Raw genomic sequence first — 18,684 nt, forward strand, 5'->3', positions numbered from 1 at the left:
CCCGCTTTCCCCCTATCTGCTTTATTTTCAACGTTTTAACCCCGCTATCTTTTATCCTCTATCAAATATGCTTTTTGTGTGTGTTTGTGAAAGAGAAAGAGAGATTTTCCTCCGTTTAGAAAATCCACAAACGTAAGGGAGTACTGGCAAGTAATTCGTTTTGCTGCTTGAACAGTACCAGCCTGTAATAAGTTGTGGTGTCCTGTGGGATATCTTTTTTGAAAATTTTCACCACTTTAGTCAGGAAAGCTTAGCGAAGTCTGCCTAAACCAGACAAAGTTAATCTGAAAAACAGCAGGAATTGAAATAAATTAAATCCCTAAAAAGCAAACCAGGCTAAATCGAAGAAAATTTGGTTTGAGCGCTGACTCCACTGTCCGATGGTTACTTCAACTGATTGATGAGGAAGACTGTATTTGGTCTGTTGAAATGAATATTGATTTATGTTTGTATGTGTCAGTTGGCGGATGCTGTGTGGTGTGATTTGCTCCGTTTTTCCTATCAAACATCTATCATCCTAATCTCTCCTCCGTCTTTTTTATGATTGTTACTCTCTTGTAATGGATGGTTTGCAGGTGCTTTGGTGTGGTTTGCTCCTTCTTTCCTACCAAACATCTATCGTCCTTATCTCTCCTTCTTATTTGTGTTTGTTACTCTCTTGTAACACCTGTCATCTTCAGCACTTATATAACCTTATTGTTTTGCAAGTGCCATAAAACTCTTAATAAAACAAATATTCTCTTGTATATGACCTAATCGTGTTGCAAATGCCGTAAAACTTTTATTAAGACTAGGTTATGTATTTCATGTATTGAAATAAATATTCTTTTATTTTTGTATGGTATTACTGGTCTTCAGAGGCATCATCAAAGAAAATAGAGGCTCACATCTATAGTGCGGTCAAAAATTTGTCAGGTAACTTATCCTCAAATGTCTCTTTAACGGGTGAATCAATGTTACCCATACTTTGCACAGCAGTTTGTATCAATTTGCCTTTCCTTAATCATATTTTTCCACAACAATTGTGGCTAGATTTTTAAAGTTTTCTTCACAAATTTCTATAAAATACTACAAATCCCCTTCTCGCGGAAAATGGAATTGTTCACATCTCTTCCCGCTTGTCACACACATTTTGCGTACGCATATATATGGCTTACGTCACAACTAGCCTGTGACACTTTTTAATGGCCAGACTAGTTACGAGAAATCAATTTTATAAGGAACACGTTTTTGCCCTAAAGTTCTTGAAATATTCGTTCAATAAAGGTAATCTTGCGATTTGAAAAAATGGCGGACTTGCTTTTAAAAGCGATATTGTCCCAGTCATAAACCTTTTAACATCTGTCGAAACCACCCTCTGGGATTTTTTATTAGTATTTATGAAGGAATTTTCTAGAATAGAGCTAACAGGTGTTTACAAAAATATTGATCTGTTAAGACAAATTAATGCAAGTCTCTGTGCGAAAGCTGGAAAGTTTATGTTCGATAATTGAAGAGATATTTGACAATAAGTTGCGCCCCGAATTTTTGATCGCACTATAAAATTTTACATATAGAGAGAGGTGAGGAATGTGCTGGGCCTCAAAGATGAAGAAATTTGAGTTTGATTCTTGACAGCTCAATGTTGGACGGTTTTCATTCAGGTGGGGTTGTTTTTTTTTACATTATTGATAGACTGTGTAAGAGGGACAGTTATTTTATTCCCATAGAATGTGGTTTTTAGTAAGTTTGGGAAAAAAATTTGTGAGGCATAGTGGTGAAATCCGGTTCTAGCCAATATACTGAAGTTGAAGAAACCGTCATTTTTTTGTCGGTTTGGCAGTTTTTATTGAACTATTTGTGTTTTGGTTCAACACCTTTTATGTCCATTTAAAAACACATTTCTGTGTGGATTTTACTGGAAAACATTGATTAATGTTTCTAAAGACTCTCAAGCTACGGAAGTCATCCAACTTTGGCAGCTAGAAACCAGGCGAATTGAAGTGCATCTTGATACATTGATACATTTTTTTATCGTCTAGGGCGGGGGGCTACAACAGAAATCAGGCCCAGCGTATTTTCTTTTATGTCCGGCCAGATGGTAAATTAAGCCTGTGGCCCGTTAAGGTGCACTGCACACTCTCTTCCTCATCTGACACTTCGGACGAAAACTTGTACAGGGAGGTGTAAATCTTAATGCTACCTTTAGTTGGGGAAGTAAAGGCGGTGTGGAAAGGAACTGGCCACTCTATCACAATATGCCGAAGGCCCCGAAAGTTGTCTCTCTAACTAGGCAATCCCCAATGTCCGGATCAGATGCAGGGACAACTTTATACATTACTCTACGCTTAACGCTTTGCCATCAAAGGCAAAGGCATTTTGGGGGAAAATCCAAAGAACCTGGATGGATTTAACCATCGCCAATCGGCGCGATGTGATTGCAAAGTGTTAAAAGTTCAAGCCAACGGTATGAGCTTCCAGTTTCTTGCATGGGCTTCCCCAGTTTCTCGTATGGGCTGCTGGTTTCTTGTAGGGGCTTGCTATTTCTTTGATGATGCTCCACACGAAGAATGTAAGACTCGGACACACTTACACTTGCGTGTTTGTAAAGTACGCCAAATCCCCGTCTCCATCAACCTAGGTTACGGCTCCACGTATACGAGCCAGGGCTACAGGACGTTCAGCAACGATGACATGCAGTCGGTGATCACCGAGGACAACCAGTTCTACTCGCCGCTCGACTCGCCCGAAGGTAAGGAAATAGAAGAAACCATGATTGTTCCGCCTGTTGGACAAGTTTGAGTGGGTGGTTGGTGGGTGCTCTGGTGTGGTTTGCTCCTTCTTTCCTATCAAACGTCTATCGTCTTTATCTCCCCTCCTTCTTTTTTGTGTTTGTTACACCTCTAATCTTCGGTACTTTTGTGACTTTATTGTGTTGCAAGTGCCGTAAATCTCTTACGAAAAGAAAAAAAGGACAAGTTCGATCTTTGCTTTTTTGTTTGTTTTCTTTTTTCTCACCATCTTTTGTGTCCGTTTTAGAAATGCATTCTGTGTGGGTTTTACTGCAAAAAGTTTGTTAAAAGACATAGGGAATGTATATTTGCTATTTCAAAAGACACGCAAGCTTTGAAAATCACCAAGCTTTGACGATGATATACTCAACAATTTTACCTCTGAGACCAGGTAACCCCTACCTCCTTCAATAGCAGATATCTCTACTTATTCAAGGCAGATGAGTTGGGTTTTTTTTCATCAAAAGTACAGCAAATGAAAAAGCTTTTAGATGGTACCCATAACTGTATATGCCCAAAAATTGATGAGTGCCTGATTCTGCCAAGTCGTGACACAAATATTTTGCTTCTGCCCCCCACAGGTTCGGACACAGAGTCAGACGTGAAGGAGAGTCGTGGAGCAGTGGGAGGCGCAGTCGCAGCGAGGGGACTCTCGCGCCAGGCAAGCGGATCTTCTATAAATAGTAGACACTTTGAGGTAGAGGGTGATGGGCTAGCCTCACGCTTCACACTCGCTGATGGCTTGGTGTTCAAAAAACACTCCCTCCCTCAGACCGGCGTTCTGAAAGACCCCCATCCATACCTCTCATCCTCGCACGGTATCCCCCTCTACGTTGTTCAGCCTCGCCGTGTGCTCAACGCTTTCTCAACCCCTCAAGGAGCGTAGGTGCCATATTTGGCACATGCAATTTTAATAATTATATCTTAAAATAATTTCCCTTGATGGACCATTCTTCAATGTTTTATATCTGGCTAGGACTTGCTGTCTACTCAGATCTAGAAGTAGACCCACAATAAGCCTTTCTGAAATAAGAGCAGTGTCTTTCTAATAAATTTCCTTTTTCCTTTTCAAATTCCATAATTTCTTTAAAAATTCACCTTTTTTTTGGTCAAGAGGGTTTACACTTTGCCACCACAAGACTCATATAGTAAAAACTCTTGCCATCAAAGGCAAAGGCATTTTGAGAAAAATCCAAAGAAACTGGATGGTAAACATCACCGATCGATGAGAAGTAAGGGCAAAGTGTTTAAGTGAGGCGTGTTGAAAAGCTTGTTTTATAAAGCACAAAGAAGAAGTGCACAAGGATACCAAAGCTTTGAGGTACATTGAAGTGGAAGGATAATCATGTCATAATGTAGAAGTAATGTTAATTGGTCGAAGTGCATGGCTAGTTGTATTCTGTAATAGAACAATATTGCGTTAGTAAACATTTATTTCCAAAGTTTTTTTATTCATGGAAACAGAACACAGCAAAAAAAATTCCATGATCAGTTTTTCAAGCAGTTTTTTTTCAATGCTGATCAAGTGAGCCAAATTTAGAGCTATATATACTTGTCTTTTCTTGTTGCCTAAAGAGAAATTTGACAATATACTATACTCACCAGGGTCTGAATTACAGTTTCCATAAATGGAGTGCAACATTTTTTTTTATTTGAGAGCTTTGTGGCCACCCATCACCTGCTTTGTCCTCCCTGAATTTATTTTCTTTTTTTTTTGGTCAATTTTAACTCTTTATCTGAGGCAAGTGTGTCGGAACTGCTGTGCCGGTGAGCCGCTGTCAGCACATTCCTTTACGACGATTTTGACATCAAATTACTTCTGAATTACATTCATTAGATGAAGAACTATCGAAATAGGTTTCACTTGTTTTGATTTAATGACTAATTGGGTGACGTTTTTGTCATTTTTTTAGAGTGAGTACCAAAAAAGGATCCTGGCGTGGTGGGTTTACCCCCCTCGGAGATAAAGAGTTAAAAACTGCCAGATAAATGGGGGATGGACAGTGAAAGTTCTTGTCAATTTGTTAGTGTTTGAGCACTTAATCAGCTGTCTGCACTGTTTGCTTCTTGGAAAGCCAAGAATGTTTCTTAGTATTCTAGGGTCTGCTTAGTAATAATCTAGGTCGTGAAGTGTATCGAGCTTTCAATTGAGCAAGGATTTGCTTTAGACAAATTCTGTTTATTGTTATTACTATTATTAGTATTATGAACAGAATAAGTAAAAAAGAGAGGTAGATCTGTGGGTTTGTTTGGTCAAAACTTTCCGAAAGACAAATAAGTTATTGGTAAAGGAATTTACTATTAAATATGTGAGACAGCGTGGTAAAATCAGGAACTCGTCAAAATAATGGAAAGTCAAGAAACTGTCATCTCTCTGCCTGTTTTGGAAATTTGTATCAAATTTTTGGTTTTTGGCTCAGCGAATTTTACTGTAAAATAATAATTAAAAGCATAAAAGACTTAAGTTTTCAGTTTCAACGTACTCTCCAGCTAAGGAAATAACACAACTTTGCCTGCCATTTTTTAGCCAATTTTACCTCTGAGACCAGGCAACCCCCACCTCCTTCAATCGCCTATATCTTGACTTGTATTCAAGGTAAATGGATATATTTTTCACCAAAAGCAAGGCAAATGGGAAGGCTTTAAGATGATACCAATAACTCCATATGTCCCAAAATTGATGAGCGCCTGATTGCACCGCGTAGTGACACATATTATAGTTCTTAAGAATAAGCTGTGGCGGCTAAAAGTCTACATCAGCTTTTTTTTTTTCTTTTCTAATTACTGATACTCATAAATGCTCTGATAATGACAATGAAAGTGGGGACTCTTTGGGGATATTTTTCCTAATTGTTTTCCTCCTAGACGTTCTGCTACACATTTTTAAAAACTTTTAAAAACAAATTTTTACTTGAAGTTTTAATCCACGATAATGAAAGTGTGGGCTCTTTTTTGGGGTATTTTTCCTTATTTTTTCCCCCTAGACCTTCCGCAACGCATTTTTTAACTCATTTTTTAAAAATGTTTACCGTAAGTTTTAATCCCTTTTCACTGACTCCTTACCCCCAAACCCGTTCAGAAATTTTACTCTTTCTAAAATGTCCCAGTGCGGTAAGTTGTCACAAAGTCTTTCCAGGACACAAAAGCATTCTTTGAGGTTTTTTTTGGTTGAATCTATTGCTGGTTTTTTTAAATTTTATTTTTAAGTAAGGAGTTGATTTACAGGCTTTAATATCTAGATACCTAGTCCGAGGTATATTTTTTACACATTTTTGTTACTGTTCTGAAATAAGTTGTTACTGTATCCTTTTTAGTCTTGGCGACACTATAAGTCTTGCAAATGAGTCAATATGGACGGCATGAATAGGCTAAAGAACAAACAAAAAAGGGGAGTAAAGAAGGATTTCCCTTACTTTTGTGTCCATTCTTACTTCCAAACTTAAAAACAAGCAAACCCAATCCTATGTGTCATTTATTTTAATTGAACGATTCTCTTTACATTTGTTGTATGTAAAAATGTGAAGAACAAAAAAGTAGAGGAAAAAACCCAAAAATAACCAGCCTACGGATACTTTGACTGAAAGTCAACTTTGCTTACGTTCCATTGTTTTGAACTTTTATCTATGGTTACCGATTTTTCGACTTTGTATTTGGAAAGTCATTGTTTTGCATTGTTGAGCATTTCACCGTGTGTTTGTTTGGGGGGGGGGGGAGTTCCCGTTTAACTGGAAAACTCTGTTAGATCAGCTCTATGTTGTTCTGCACACTGGTTTTGAAAGATTCATCCTTGAGCATCAAGCATTTAAGGTTTTTTTGTTTTTGTCTTTTTCTTTTCGTTTTTTTTGTTTTGTTTTGGGGGGGAGGGTGGTGCTTATAATGGTTGCAACGTGTGTGTTTATTTTTTAGGTTAAGTTGAATCGTAAATCTTTAATCATTCGTGGTTGGACCTAATATGCAAAGGCAGACATAGAATTGTTATGCCAAAACGACAAATGGAAAAGCATGCAACTGTACAGATTTTCATCCTGAACCATGGCAATGTACCGTAATGATATTTTTATACATCATTAGTGGGTGTTTGGCACATGCTCTGGTGTGTTTTTTCTTTGCTATAAAACGTCTATCGTCCTTTTCTTCCACCTTCCTTCTTTTTTTATTTGTGTGTGTTTGCTACTCTCTTGTAACACCTCTAATCACATGCAGGTGTTCATAGGTCGGGGGATTGAAATAATGTGTGGGTGCTTTGCAGGTGCTCTGGTGTAGGTTGCCTCTTCTTTTCTATCTAACATCTTCTATCGTCTCTATCTCCCCTCCTTCTTTTATGTGTTTGTTTCTCTCCTGTAACACCTCCAGCCTTCGGCACTCATATGACCTTATTGCGTTGCAAGTGCCATAAAACTGTTACTTAAACTAAAACTAAACTAAAATAATGTAACCGTCACAACCCAATTGCGTGGCCATTTTTTGGGTTAATTATGAGAAAATTTTGACGAACAGCCCCAAAACTCAAAACTTACTACTAAAGTGACTCAAAATGATGTACGTAAGTAATTGTTCTCCCCTTCTTCTTTTTTGTGTTATATACTCTCTTGTCTCACCTCTAATCTTCGGCACTTCTATCATCGTATTGTGTTGCAAGTGCCGTAAAGCACTTACTAAAAATAAGATAAATTCGGCACTTATATGACCTTGTTGTGTTGCAAGTGACTAAAAGTGACGTAAGTAAGTAATCGTTTTCCGCTTCTGTGTTCACCAGGAAAATGACTACGTGCGTCTGGCGCGGCACTCGTGGGAGGTGCTGTGGACGTACATCACCAGCCCAGAGTCCGACTGGAAGTCAGAGTCCGGGTCGAGCATCGAGGCGGGCGTGGTCCACAGCAAGAAGGTCAAGGGCGTCGGGAAGGTGTTCCGTCTCACCGTAAGTCTCGTTGCGGCTTTGGGAAGTTGGTGAAAAGGCTTTATATTATCATTGGCCAGCTGTACAGGTGTACTTTTATCGTTGTTATTTTGTTATTATTATCATTATTATTGTTGTTGTTATTACTATTTGTTATCATTACTAATACTTTGGGGGCTCTCGTAGCCTAGAGGTTAAGGTGTTGGCCTCTCATTCAAAGGTCCCGGGTTCGAATCCGGGTAGCGAACGAAAAATTTTCTTCTCTAAAAGTGTCTCCTTTCACCTCCTTTCCTGCTCTCTAGCTATGTTCTGTTGTCTGCTTTCGTTTCCACTTTCTTCCTCCTTTGCCCCCTCCTCTGGGCTCCTGACTCTTTCTGCAGCCTTTCTACTGCTACTCCTTGGCTCCTCCTAACTGCTGTCTTTCTGCCACACCCCTGATCTTCTGGTAGGAAAGATCTACACCTAGGCTTTGCGGACAAGGGCGAAAAATCTCAGAGGGCCTGTGTGCAAGTTGTGCACGTTAAAAATCCCTTGGTGGTCTAAAATCGATAAGAGCAGGCTTCGGCCGCCACCCGGGCAAAATTCAAAATTTCCTACCTACTGAAAATATTAGGTGTGCCCCGCGCGCTCATATGACCTGATGCAGTTGCGTAAAAACTCTTACCAAAAAAACGAATACTTTTATTATTGTTATATATCCATTAGACACTATACAATTTCACCTTATTATTATCATTTTTTCTTATGTATTATGGGTATTTTTATTATGATTATTATTCTTGTTCTGGTTTTGAGTCATATAGCCATAGATTAGGCACTACATAATTCCTCATTATCATTGTTTTTAATATCATTATTATTATTATCTTTATTATTGTTGTTGTTGTTATTATTATTATTATTAGTAGTAGTAGTAGTAGTAGTAGTATGTGTCATTAATTCATAGATTAGGCACTATATATCTTCACATTATTATTACCATCATTTTATTATTATTAGTGTTATTATGATTATTATTATCATCATCATTGTTATTGTTATTACTATCATTGGTATGATAACTACCATTGTTATTATTATTATTGCTGTTATTGTCATTTTGATATATCCTGTGCCCCCCAGACTTTGATCGAGTGGTCCCCCAAGGCCACTTATGAGGCCGTCAACTTCCAACCAGAGACTCAGCCACAGTGGAACTCGGCCCTCAAGGAGTCACAGGTCGGTCCTCCTCTTTTACTTCTTCCCATGCTACCTCTTCGTTCTCCTTCTACCTTCTTTTTAGTAACTTTTGATTGGGGCCCTAAACCCATACCATTTCACAGAGTATTTTTTGGGGGGTAACTTGCATGCGTGTATCTGAAGGGGGTGGGTGATTGGGTGGGATGATATAAATGCCCCACTACCCCCCACCCTCCTCCTTCTCCCCTTTGAAAATTCAGTTTGCGGCAACTTCTGCCCAACAGCAGTGAAGGCCTGCTTCCCAAGGGGATTGCTTTAAAGTGGACCCCACTGTGTTATTATTATTATTTTTATTACTATTATTATAGTATTGTTTTTTTTTTATTATTGTTTTTATCATTGTTCCACTCTATTCAGCGATCGGCGCAAAAATTGCGCTGTCTGTTTTAACAATCTTAAAATTGCGTGACAATCTTAAGATTGCGCTGCGCATTTTAACGATCGTATAATTGTATCATTATTGTGAGTTTTTTCAGTTTTATGTGTTAATTTTTATTTTCATATTTTTACACTTTTGAAAATATATGTGAATGTTCTTTGATGTGAGTAAAAGAATAAAGATGGAAGTGAGTGATTTTTAAAAAATTTTTTTTTTTATTATTTCAAATATATGAAATATTAACGCTATCTTCAGATTGCCACGCGGTTATATGACCTTTAAAACATTTGGGGCAATTTTAAGATTGCTGCGCAATTATACGATAGTTAAACACGCGAGCCGATCGGTAAATCGCGCGGAACATCATTATTCTGTAGTAGTAGTAGTATTATTGGCAATATTATCATCATTGTCAATCGTAGTGTTATCATTTTTTATAGTAGCAATATCATCATTATTACTATTATCATCATTATCATTGCTCATCCCAATCCCCGGTCTGCGTGTGTGTGTTGGCAGGTACTTCAAATGGTGGATGACAACACCGACATCTTGTACAACATCGCGGCCGAGGTGGCGGGCGGCGTGATCACATCACGGGACTTTGTCAGTCTCCGCACCTGGGGGCAAAGGGAGGGAATGTACATCTCTGCCGGCATGGGGGTCAACCATCCTGACAAACCGCCGCAGAAAGCCTACGTCAGGTGAGCTAGGCAGGATTAGTTGGGGGGTTGTTTTTCTTTTCCTGTTCGGACGATTGTTTGGCTCAACATCTTTTACGTTCATTTAGATATACATTTTTGTATAGATTTTACTGAAAAACATTGATTAAATGCACAAAAATTGTACATTTTCAGTTTCCAAGGACTCTCAAGCTTTGAAAGTCACCCAACTTCGGTGGTCATTTTCTCGATAACTTTACCTCTGAAACCAGGTGACCCCGACTCATTTGTTCGCTAATATCTTAACTTCTATTCAAGATAGATGAGTATTTTTCTCATCGAGTGATAGAAAATTGAACAAGCTTTCAAATGATGTCATTAACTCCACGTGCCCAAAAATTGACAAGCGCCTGATTCCACCGCGTCGTGACACATATTATAATATTATTTTTACAATTATTTACAGGAAAATGACAAATGAAATTGACGATACCGGACCTCTTGTGTTATTTGAATGTCCAGATTAGCTGTGCATCCTTTACTGTTTGACGGTTCAGCTACATATAATCAGGGCTGCCTAAATCTACTGATTTTTTCGTTAGATACCGATTTTGGGCCTGTTCAACCGCCGTACCGATAAGGTGTCAAAACTACCGGATTTTCGATGGGTGCCGAAAGAAGGTGGGGAAAACATTCTGCAGTGCTTCCATTCTTCTTTGTTTTTGGGAAAATCCCTACCTTCCGAAAGTTCCTACGTAGGCTACTTGCCGCATCATCATATCAACTCCCTGCGAAAGAGAGAGAGAAATATCAGCACTTGCCTCCGTGACTTGTCAGATATTTACGGCAACTCTCGGTAATAAGTCAATAAATGTATAAAAAACTACCAGATTGCGCATTTCGTACTCTCGACCATTGTCTATCTGTGCCGTTCGGCAATAGTTTTTCACGTGCATATCGGCTAAAATCTGTCTACTCACGATAGATAATCTTCCTCCTTTCTTTCATTCATTCTTTCTTTCAGTCTATCTTCCTGTCTACTCACGATAGATAATCTTCCTCCTTCCTTTCATTCATTCTTTCTTTCAGTCTATCTTCCTGTCTACTCACGATAGATAATCTTCCTCCTTTCTTTCATTCATTCTTTCTTTCAGTCTATCTTCCTGTCTACTCACGATAGATAATCTTCCTCCTTTCTTTCATTCATTCTTTCTTTCAGTCTGTCTTCAGGTTTTTGCTGCAGCTGGAAAATGTGTGCTTTTAATTCATTTATCTAGAAAACAGAATTGTGAATATAGAAAGAAAATCGATATCGAAGCAAAGCATTCTAAAATCTGTCTTGGTCTAGAGAAATGGTCAGTACCAATTAATGAGGATTCTACGCTGTGGGACTGCGGGAATCTGAAAAAAAAAAATCGCCGACACCCGAGAAAATGCACAAAGTCCTCGCAGCCAAATCTGAAAAGGCTACTGAGTTCCTATTTTACCGGTCACGTTTGTGGTATTACGTTCGGCTTTCCTCAGCCCGAGAGTACGTTTCACGCGAATAAGCGGCTATGGCGGCAGGCGGAAGTTTAGGTGTAATACTGAGACTCCATCTGGAAAATCAAAATCTACTTTCGCTTTCGTTACCGCTCAGAATTGTCCGAGGATAGTTTGTGAACGTTAGATTTACAGTTGATAAAAATTTATAACATGCAGCTTGTGCATAAAAAACACACTGTCGCCATACAAATTAAATCGATATTCTCACTGGTCACTATAAAGACAAAAAATAGGAAGAAAAAGAAAGCAAGCGTCCTCCAATTTCTAGATTGTCGGGCCTGTCATCGTGACCGGTCAGTGAACCAGTGCAGGTTCGCATCGCGTGAGTACGGCATGAGTAAGGGACGGCCGGCGGTTGTTGGGGTAATCAAAGTTCATTCAAAGTAGAAACGTTGAATGGCTTCAGAATTGAGGGGAGGTGTTTGACGCAATAAAGTCTACGGCAGCAGGATAAGACCGCGGTGCAAGAAACTGATGCTAAAATAAAAATGATAAGTGGAAGTGGTTTTGACTTTTGACAATCAATGATTGTATCTTCAAGGTTGGTGTTGGATGCCCAGATGCATCATGATGGTTTCTTACTGATTAAAAACTGGTACTGTTATTTAGCATTTTGAAAAAAAAATCAATACTTAGTCCATGATGCAGTGATTCACTGATTACCAGGTTTTCAGCATCACTACATCCCTCGCTCTCACAATCCTTCCAGCTCGGCGTCTCAGTACACGCTCTCTTTTATTTTCACTTGATGCTCTACTGTAAGCCTAACTGTAAAGGTTTTATAAATAAGTTTTGTCTTGCATTTGCTTTCTTTCAAAATCCGTGATTGCTGAAACCAAACATGGTTTTGCAGTCGGTGTTCTTCTTGCCTCTCCTCAGGCCCAGATCAGGATTCATTTTGTATTTTTAGGGTAAAATTAGTTAAAACTAATAGTCTGTCATACCTAAGTCACAAAGGACTTACCAGTGTCCTGTGCTAGGGTCGGAAAATGTGTTTTAATATAGTTTCTACCGGTATGGGCTAGGGGTTTTGAAGTCACTTTGGCAATCACCCTAAATAGTCCATAAATGTTTTAATACTTTAAAAAAAAAAAAACTTCGCCTCATTTCATACACACTGTTCATCTTAACTTGTGCACACCCAAACACCCCCTTCCCGTCCCCACATATATAAACACACACGAGAGCATGCGCACATGCACACACAGTCATGCACACACACACACACACACACACACACACACACACACACACACACACACACACACACACACACACTCACACACACATGTGCATGCACAAACAAGTTTTCGAAATATAAATAAATTACCCACTATCACGGAAAGCAAGCACGTTCAATGGGGCAACAATCATTTTTTTTTCCTTCTTTGTCTTTGTACTACCTGATTTGGGGCCAAACTACATGAAACTGACCCTGAATCTACCTGGAATGGGAACTTTGAGGTAGACAGCCCTGTATAATGCTCACATAAAACTTGAAGCCGGATTTATGCTCTACGTTTACTCATTCCCAATGCGGTGTTGCCTCATTGGCCTTAAGAATATGTGGGTGGGACAGGAATATGACCTGGCACACAGCGCCGTGCTGATTTTCCTTGTTTGTGTCACGACGTGGTTGAATCTGGCACTTGTCAAAATACAGAAATCGGAGAAACAAGCATTTTTCCGCCAGTTTTGAAATTCTTATTGAATTATTGTTTTATAGCTCAACCTCTTGTATGTTCATATAAAAACACATGTCCATCTGAATTTGACAGAAAAACATTGATTAAAGGAAGAAAATTTGTCATTTTTCTGTTTTCAAGGACTCCTTAGCTATTGGAGTTACCAAACTTTGGCAGCCATTTTCTCACTAATTTCACCACTGAAACCAGGCGACCTCACTTCTTTCAATCGAAGTATCTTGAGTTCTATTCATGATAGATGGATATTTATTTAATTGGAAGGAAGGCAAATAAATCTGCTTTCAGATGTTACCAATAACTCCACATGCCCAAAATTTGACGAGCGCCTAATTCCATCGCGTCACGACACATTTTGTATTTTAAAAAATTGGCAGGCCTGCTCTTATTTTTCCCCCAATAGTCTTAAAGAAATACATTCTTGCAATATTTTTGATACTGCAGAACAGTTTGTCAAATGAGCTTATCAGTCAGTTTCTCCTTCTTCTGCTTTTCGAGAGAACCCCCCCCCCCCCTAAAAACAGAGGGCTGCCCAGTGGCGACCAGCAATGGCATGTTTGTCAAGTTGTTCTGTATTGGTGTAATGTTGTGTGTTTATGTATGTTTTTATGTTTGTATACCTTTTTAATTATGTAAGCGTATTTTGTATGTTTGTCGTTGGTACCCAAATAGGTGGGTAGTTGGAGGGCACCACAGGTAGGTCCTACCTCTTTATTTTACCTCTGTTGCTTCTGTCTGTCTGTCTGACTTTTTTTCCCCAGCATAAAGTGATCATTATTGTGTCGGGGTGCTTCTCTTCACTCAAACAAACAAAGGAACCCAAATTTCCCTACAGAGATCAATAAAATGTAGTTTATTACGTATTTTTTATTATGTATTATATATTATGTATTTCAGTAGTCTCCACCTAAGATCCCACCGCTTATGAACCCGGTTTGCTCACGATCCCGCTGTTTTAAGAAGCCAGAATTTTTACTGTACAAAAGTCACCCCTAAGATCCTGCTCTGAAGGTATACATTCGGCTAAGATCCCGCATTTCTGATAATAATTTACGGAACAAACACCCGGGCGGGCACAGCTAATCAACCAAGACTGAAAAGTAATGAACTGCCTGTCGCGTCAATGATCAGCCACTCTCGTGAATGGGATCACATAAGCGTTGTAAAACTCGATGGAACGGTACTATGTTTAATAATAATAATAATAAATAGCATTTATACTGCGCATTTCCATTTTCTAAAAGATGCTCAATGCGCATTACAACGAAAAAGACATCACGTCTTAAAAATTAATCGACAAGTGCGTACATAAAACAACGTATTATATACATATAATATAAATGCATATGTGTAAAATTTTATATGAGAAAAATAGTCTCGCAGTGAGGTTGAAAATGTGTTCACTAAAAAAAACAATGCAATAAAAATTCACGAACGGTCACAATAACGTTGAAACGTGAGTAACTAGAAACATTCATTAAAACATTAATTCTATACAGATAGAAAAACAGATAGTTTACCCCAGATGGAATCACATCGATGTGTGAACTGACCGCCGCGTTTGTTTTCCCTGAACATCGCATTCGCACCTGAGCTGTCCACCTAAACTTACATCACTTCGCTCCAGGCGGGATCACATCGTGCTGTTGACCCTTCCCTAACCATTGCAGCAGTTTTCTCTACTCCCGAATTTGCTAGACAGACTGAATTTTAATTGGTGTGGTCACAATTTAGTGGTGCGTAACGACAAAGGCGAGGAAACTTGGTCGGAGAAGGAAAGCTATAAATTTTCGACAGGTAAAGGGGAGGGGCAACTGGATAAGCGTAGATCTTGAGACTCACGATAGGATAATAAGTGAAAATGGCACGCCTCATGCCACTAAGCGCTGTGATAGGTCGTCAAGGTTAATCACTCTTTGCTCGCCATATGTCATAAACCCATCCAGGGGGCACGTCAGTTCATTTTAGAATGGAGGGAGACCATTTTACCAATTATGAGCTGTAACCTGGGTCACTGTAGATTCTTCCCCGAGTTCGTCGGCTAAAATCCGGGTTCGCCTAAGATTCCGCCTTTTCCTTGCTCTCGAGCACCAGGATCTTAGGCGGAGACTACTGTATTTAATATTCATTTTGCAGTATTATTTATTTTGTATTATTTTTTTATGTATTTTATATTATGTATTATTTATTATGCATTTTTTACTATGTATTATGTTTTATATATTGTGTATTATTTATTATGTACTATTTACTATTTGTTATGTTTAATTATTTCATATTACATTTTATGCATTTTTTATGATGTGTTAATTATTACTTGTTACATTTTATGTATATTGTGTACTATTTATTATGTACTGTTTATTATTCCTCAGGGGCAAAAACGGCGTGGGAGGCTGGGTGTATAAGCCTGTGGAGGGAGAGCCGAACAAATGCCTGTTCCTTTGGTTCATGAACACCGACATAGGGGTGAGTGCTTTGGTTTTTGTTTTTGTTTTTGCTTTGTTCTGTTATTTTGCTGTTGCTGTTGCTGTTTGGGTTTTTCGTTTGCTTTTTTTGTTTGCTTGTTGTTGTTGTTTTTTTTTTTTGGGGGGGGGGGGTTTGGTCCATGCATAGATGGTTTACAGGTGCATTGTGTGGTAAGCTTCTTCTTTTTTCCGATCAAACTTCTATCATCCTTATCTCTCTGTTTTTGTGGGTGATTGGGAGGGTGCTCAGGCGTGGTTTGCTCCTTCTTTCTCTTATCGAACATCTGTCGTCCGAATCTCTCCTCCTTCCTCTTTATGTTTGTTACTCTTTTGTAACACATCTTATCTTCGGCACTTATATGACCTTATTGTGTTGCAAGTGCCGTAAAACTCTTACTGAAACTAAAACTCTCCCTTCTTATTTTCTTTGTTTCATGTTACTCTCTACTAAAACCTCTAATCCTCAGCACTTATAATATGACCTATATAGATTTGTGTTGCAAGTGTTGTAAAGTTGTTACTAAAACTACTATTTATTTTTCCCACCACATTTATCCTGTCTTGTTGTGCATTTGCATGAGTGCACTTAACCTTTGTAACTTCCACTGCCATTGTAAATGATCAAGAAAAATTTCTCCCTGCAAGATGAATAAAGATTGTCATTGTCCACAAAAATCACCTTCTCCCCCCTCCCACTGCCTTGTGCTCCTCTATCCTTTACTCTTGCCTCTTTCTACTGCTACTCCTGGCTCCTTACTGCTGTCTTTCAGCCACACCCCTGATCTTGGTGTCGAAAGATAAAAGTCCTAGCCTTCTTGGAGGATGATTTAAAAAATCTCGGAGGTCCTGTGCGCACGTCGCGCACATTAAAAATTCTGTGATGGTCATAAAATCAGTAAGAGCAAGCTTCAGCTGCCAGCCAGGCAAACTTCAAAATTAATTTGTCCTTTTCAACTCTCAGTGGAGCATAGGCCACCACCAACATTTCTCCAGCGAAGCCTGTCCTGTGCATCCTTTTCTAGCTGTTTCCATGATGTCCCTGCCTTTTCCATTTCCACTTGTACCGCTCGCTTCCATGTCATCTTTGGTCTTCCTTTCTTAAGTTTTCCTTGTGAATTCCACGTCAAAGCCTGCCTGGTGATGCTTGTCAGGGGTCTCCTCAGGGTGTGCGCAATCCATTTCCATTTCTTCACTTGTATGTCTTCCTTTACTGGCTTTTGGCTTTGGCTTCTTTCCCACAGTTGAGCATTTGTGACCCGATCATACCACTTGAATTAATTTGTAACAAAAGAAAAAAAATATGGAGCATCTTAGAAATCAGAATGTGACTGGCTGAAGACAAAGGGCCCTACGCTGTTGGAAAAATGGTCGCATACGTAAAAATCAGATACACTGCAGATTGAAAAACCAACAGTCGTCTACCCTTGAGATCTAACAGGGGAATGGAAAGAAGAAAAAATTTAAAAATAAGAAAACTAGGATCTCGGAACCAAGCATATTATAGTCGTGGGTGGTTGGCGGGTGCTCTGGTGTGGTTTGCTCCTTCTTTCCTATAAAAAAAATCTATCTTCTTTATCTCCCCTCCTTTTATTTTGTGTTTGTTACTCTCTAGTAACACCTTTAATCTTCGGCTCTTATATGACCCTATTGTGTTGCAAGTGCCTTATCACCCTTACTAAAACTAAAAAGTGTTTAGTCCAGCATTCACAGTCATATAGAGGAATTGACCGCGTAGCCTTGTAGAATCCTAATTTGTGCAGTTGTTTGAGATGTTCCTAATTTTTTCACGATTGGACTCATTTATTTTATTGAAGCTTGCATTTGATATTGTGATTCTTCGTGTTGTTTTTGTCAAAAGTTTGGCTCCAGTTGCACTTTTTTACTTTAGATAATTGTTGAACTTGTGTGATCTTTTCACTTGTGCTGATGAAATAGGGTTTACTGGGGCTTTTTTAAAGATGTTTTTACAATGCATTGTTTTTTTTCCAATTTTAAGCAATAACCTTTAACATTCACTTTCTGTAACAACAGTATCTAGAAGCAATTGAAGGTCTTATTTTTATTAAGTCTGCAATTAAAACTCTTTATAATCCTTCTAAAAAATTATGTTCATTAGCATGTGTTTATTACATTCTTTTTATCGCTTCTTCTTTCTTTCTTTCTTTCTTTCTTCCTGTCTTACTATGTCAGAATATCCCTTTTTAAAAAATAAATATGCTATTAAAACTCTTTACAATCATTCACAAAAATATGTGTACGTTTACATTCTTCTTGTTTCTCCTTTGTTCTGTCTTTCCTTCTTTTTTTCTTTCTTTCTTTCTTTCTTTTCATTAGCATTCTTTTCGTCTCTCGTTTTTTCTTTCTTCCTTTCTGTTTACCTTTTTGTCAGCATACGCGCTCATATGACCTTATGCAGTTGCGAGCGCCGTAAAACTCTTACTAAAACATTTGTCAGCATATCCCTCTCAACATTTTGTTCTGTTCTCCTTCCCAGGGTTGGTTTCCCCAAAGGCTCATCGACGTGAACATGGCCAAAGTCCTTATGGATTTCAACCGAGATCTACAAGCTCACGTGAGAGAGCTCAAAAGCAGCAGGTCTGAACCCTAGCCTATCGGCCCAGCTACTACTAGACTGACCACCTGAACACACATCATCTGTCGGTGTGACTCGACGCTGTGTTTGGGTTTTTTTTTTCTCCTCTGATATTGAGCCACTTGAGGATTTCCTCCATGCCAGCCCTTTGAGGGTGACTGAGATGTTATTTTCTTTACGGACTCTTGCTGCTGTGTGACTCGATTGGTGTGTGTTCGAGCCTTCTCTATTTCGGCATGGACACCATCTGTACATTTCTGTTTACCTTATGATGCATGCCGTTGCGAGCACCGTGTAAAAAAATACCTTTTACCAAACTGAAACATTTCTGTTTTTCACAACCGGATAATTCTGTGGATAATTCCGTTGTATACAACCGATGCTTTGTCGAATTACAGAATTATCTCTTGTTTGTGTGATGTCAGTC

The 18,684-nt window shown here is 38.8% G+C and overlaps 2 protein-coding genes across 2 annotated transcripts in view; both read left to right on the forward strand.

Annotated features, from left to right (window-relative positions):
- LOC101862583 overlaps positions 1-9,568 on the forward strand; it is a 79,793-nt gene extending 70,225 nt beyond the window's left edge. Inside the window, exons 9-14 of the mRNA XM_035969979.1 lie at positions 2,621-2,731; positions 3,353-3,653; positions 5,879-5,882; positions 7,528-7,689; positions 8,791-8,886; positions 9,542-9,568. Coding sequence (XP_035825872.1) covers positions 2,621-2,731; positions 3,353-3,653; positions 5,879-5,882; positions 7,528-7,689; positions 8,791-8,886; positions 9,542-9,568 — 701 coding nt within the window. The remainder of the gene's footprint in view (positions 1-2,620; positions 2,732-3,352; positions 3,654-5,878; positions 5,883-7,527; positions 7,690-8,790; positions 8,887-9,541) is intronic.
- Positions 7,476-18,645, forward strand: LOC118477744 (stAR-related lipid transfer protein 3-like). The gene is made up of 5 exons (XM_035969981.1): positions 7,476-7,689; positions 8,791-8,886; positions 9,806-9,990; positions 15,572-15,665; positions 18,159-18,645. Exons 3-5 carry the CDS (start codon positions 9,815-9,817, stop codon positions 18,270-18,272), a joined length of 384 nt encoding a protein of 127 aa, XP_035825874.1. The 5' UTR covers positions 7,476-7,689; positions 8,791-8,886; positions 9,806-9,814; the 3' UTR covers positions 18,273-18,645.
- The last annotated feature ends 39 nt before the right edge of the window (positions 18,646-18,684 follow it).

The sequence above is a fragment of the Aplysia californica genome, unplaced genomic scaffold (genome assembly GCF_000002075.1).
Source record: "Aplysia californica isolate F4 #8 unplaced genomic scaffold, AplCal3.0 scaffold00203, whole genome shotgun sequence".
In the NCBI taxonomy this organism is placed as follows: Eukaryota; Metazoa; Mollusca; class Gastropoda; order Aplysiida; family Aplysiidae; genus Aplysia; species Aplysia californica.

Bases quoted from the DNA above. Each gene is read 5' to 3' on its own strand.
- LOC118477744 (XM_035969981.1), top strand. From the start codon at position 9,815: ATGGTGGATGACAACACCGACATCTTGTACAACATCGCGGCCGAGGTG. The intron at 9,991-15,571 runs GTGAGCTAGGCA...ATTATTCCTCAG, and splicing joins CCGCAGAAAGCCTACGTCAG to GGGCAAAAACGGCGTGGGAG. The intron at 15,666-18,158 runs GTGAGTGCTTTG...TCTCCTTCCCAG, and splicing joins TCATGAACACCGACATAGGG to GGTTGGTTTCCCCAAAGGCT.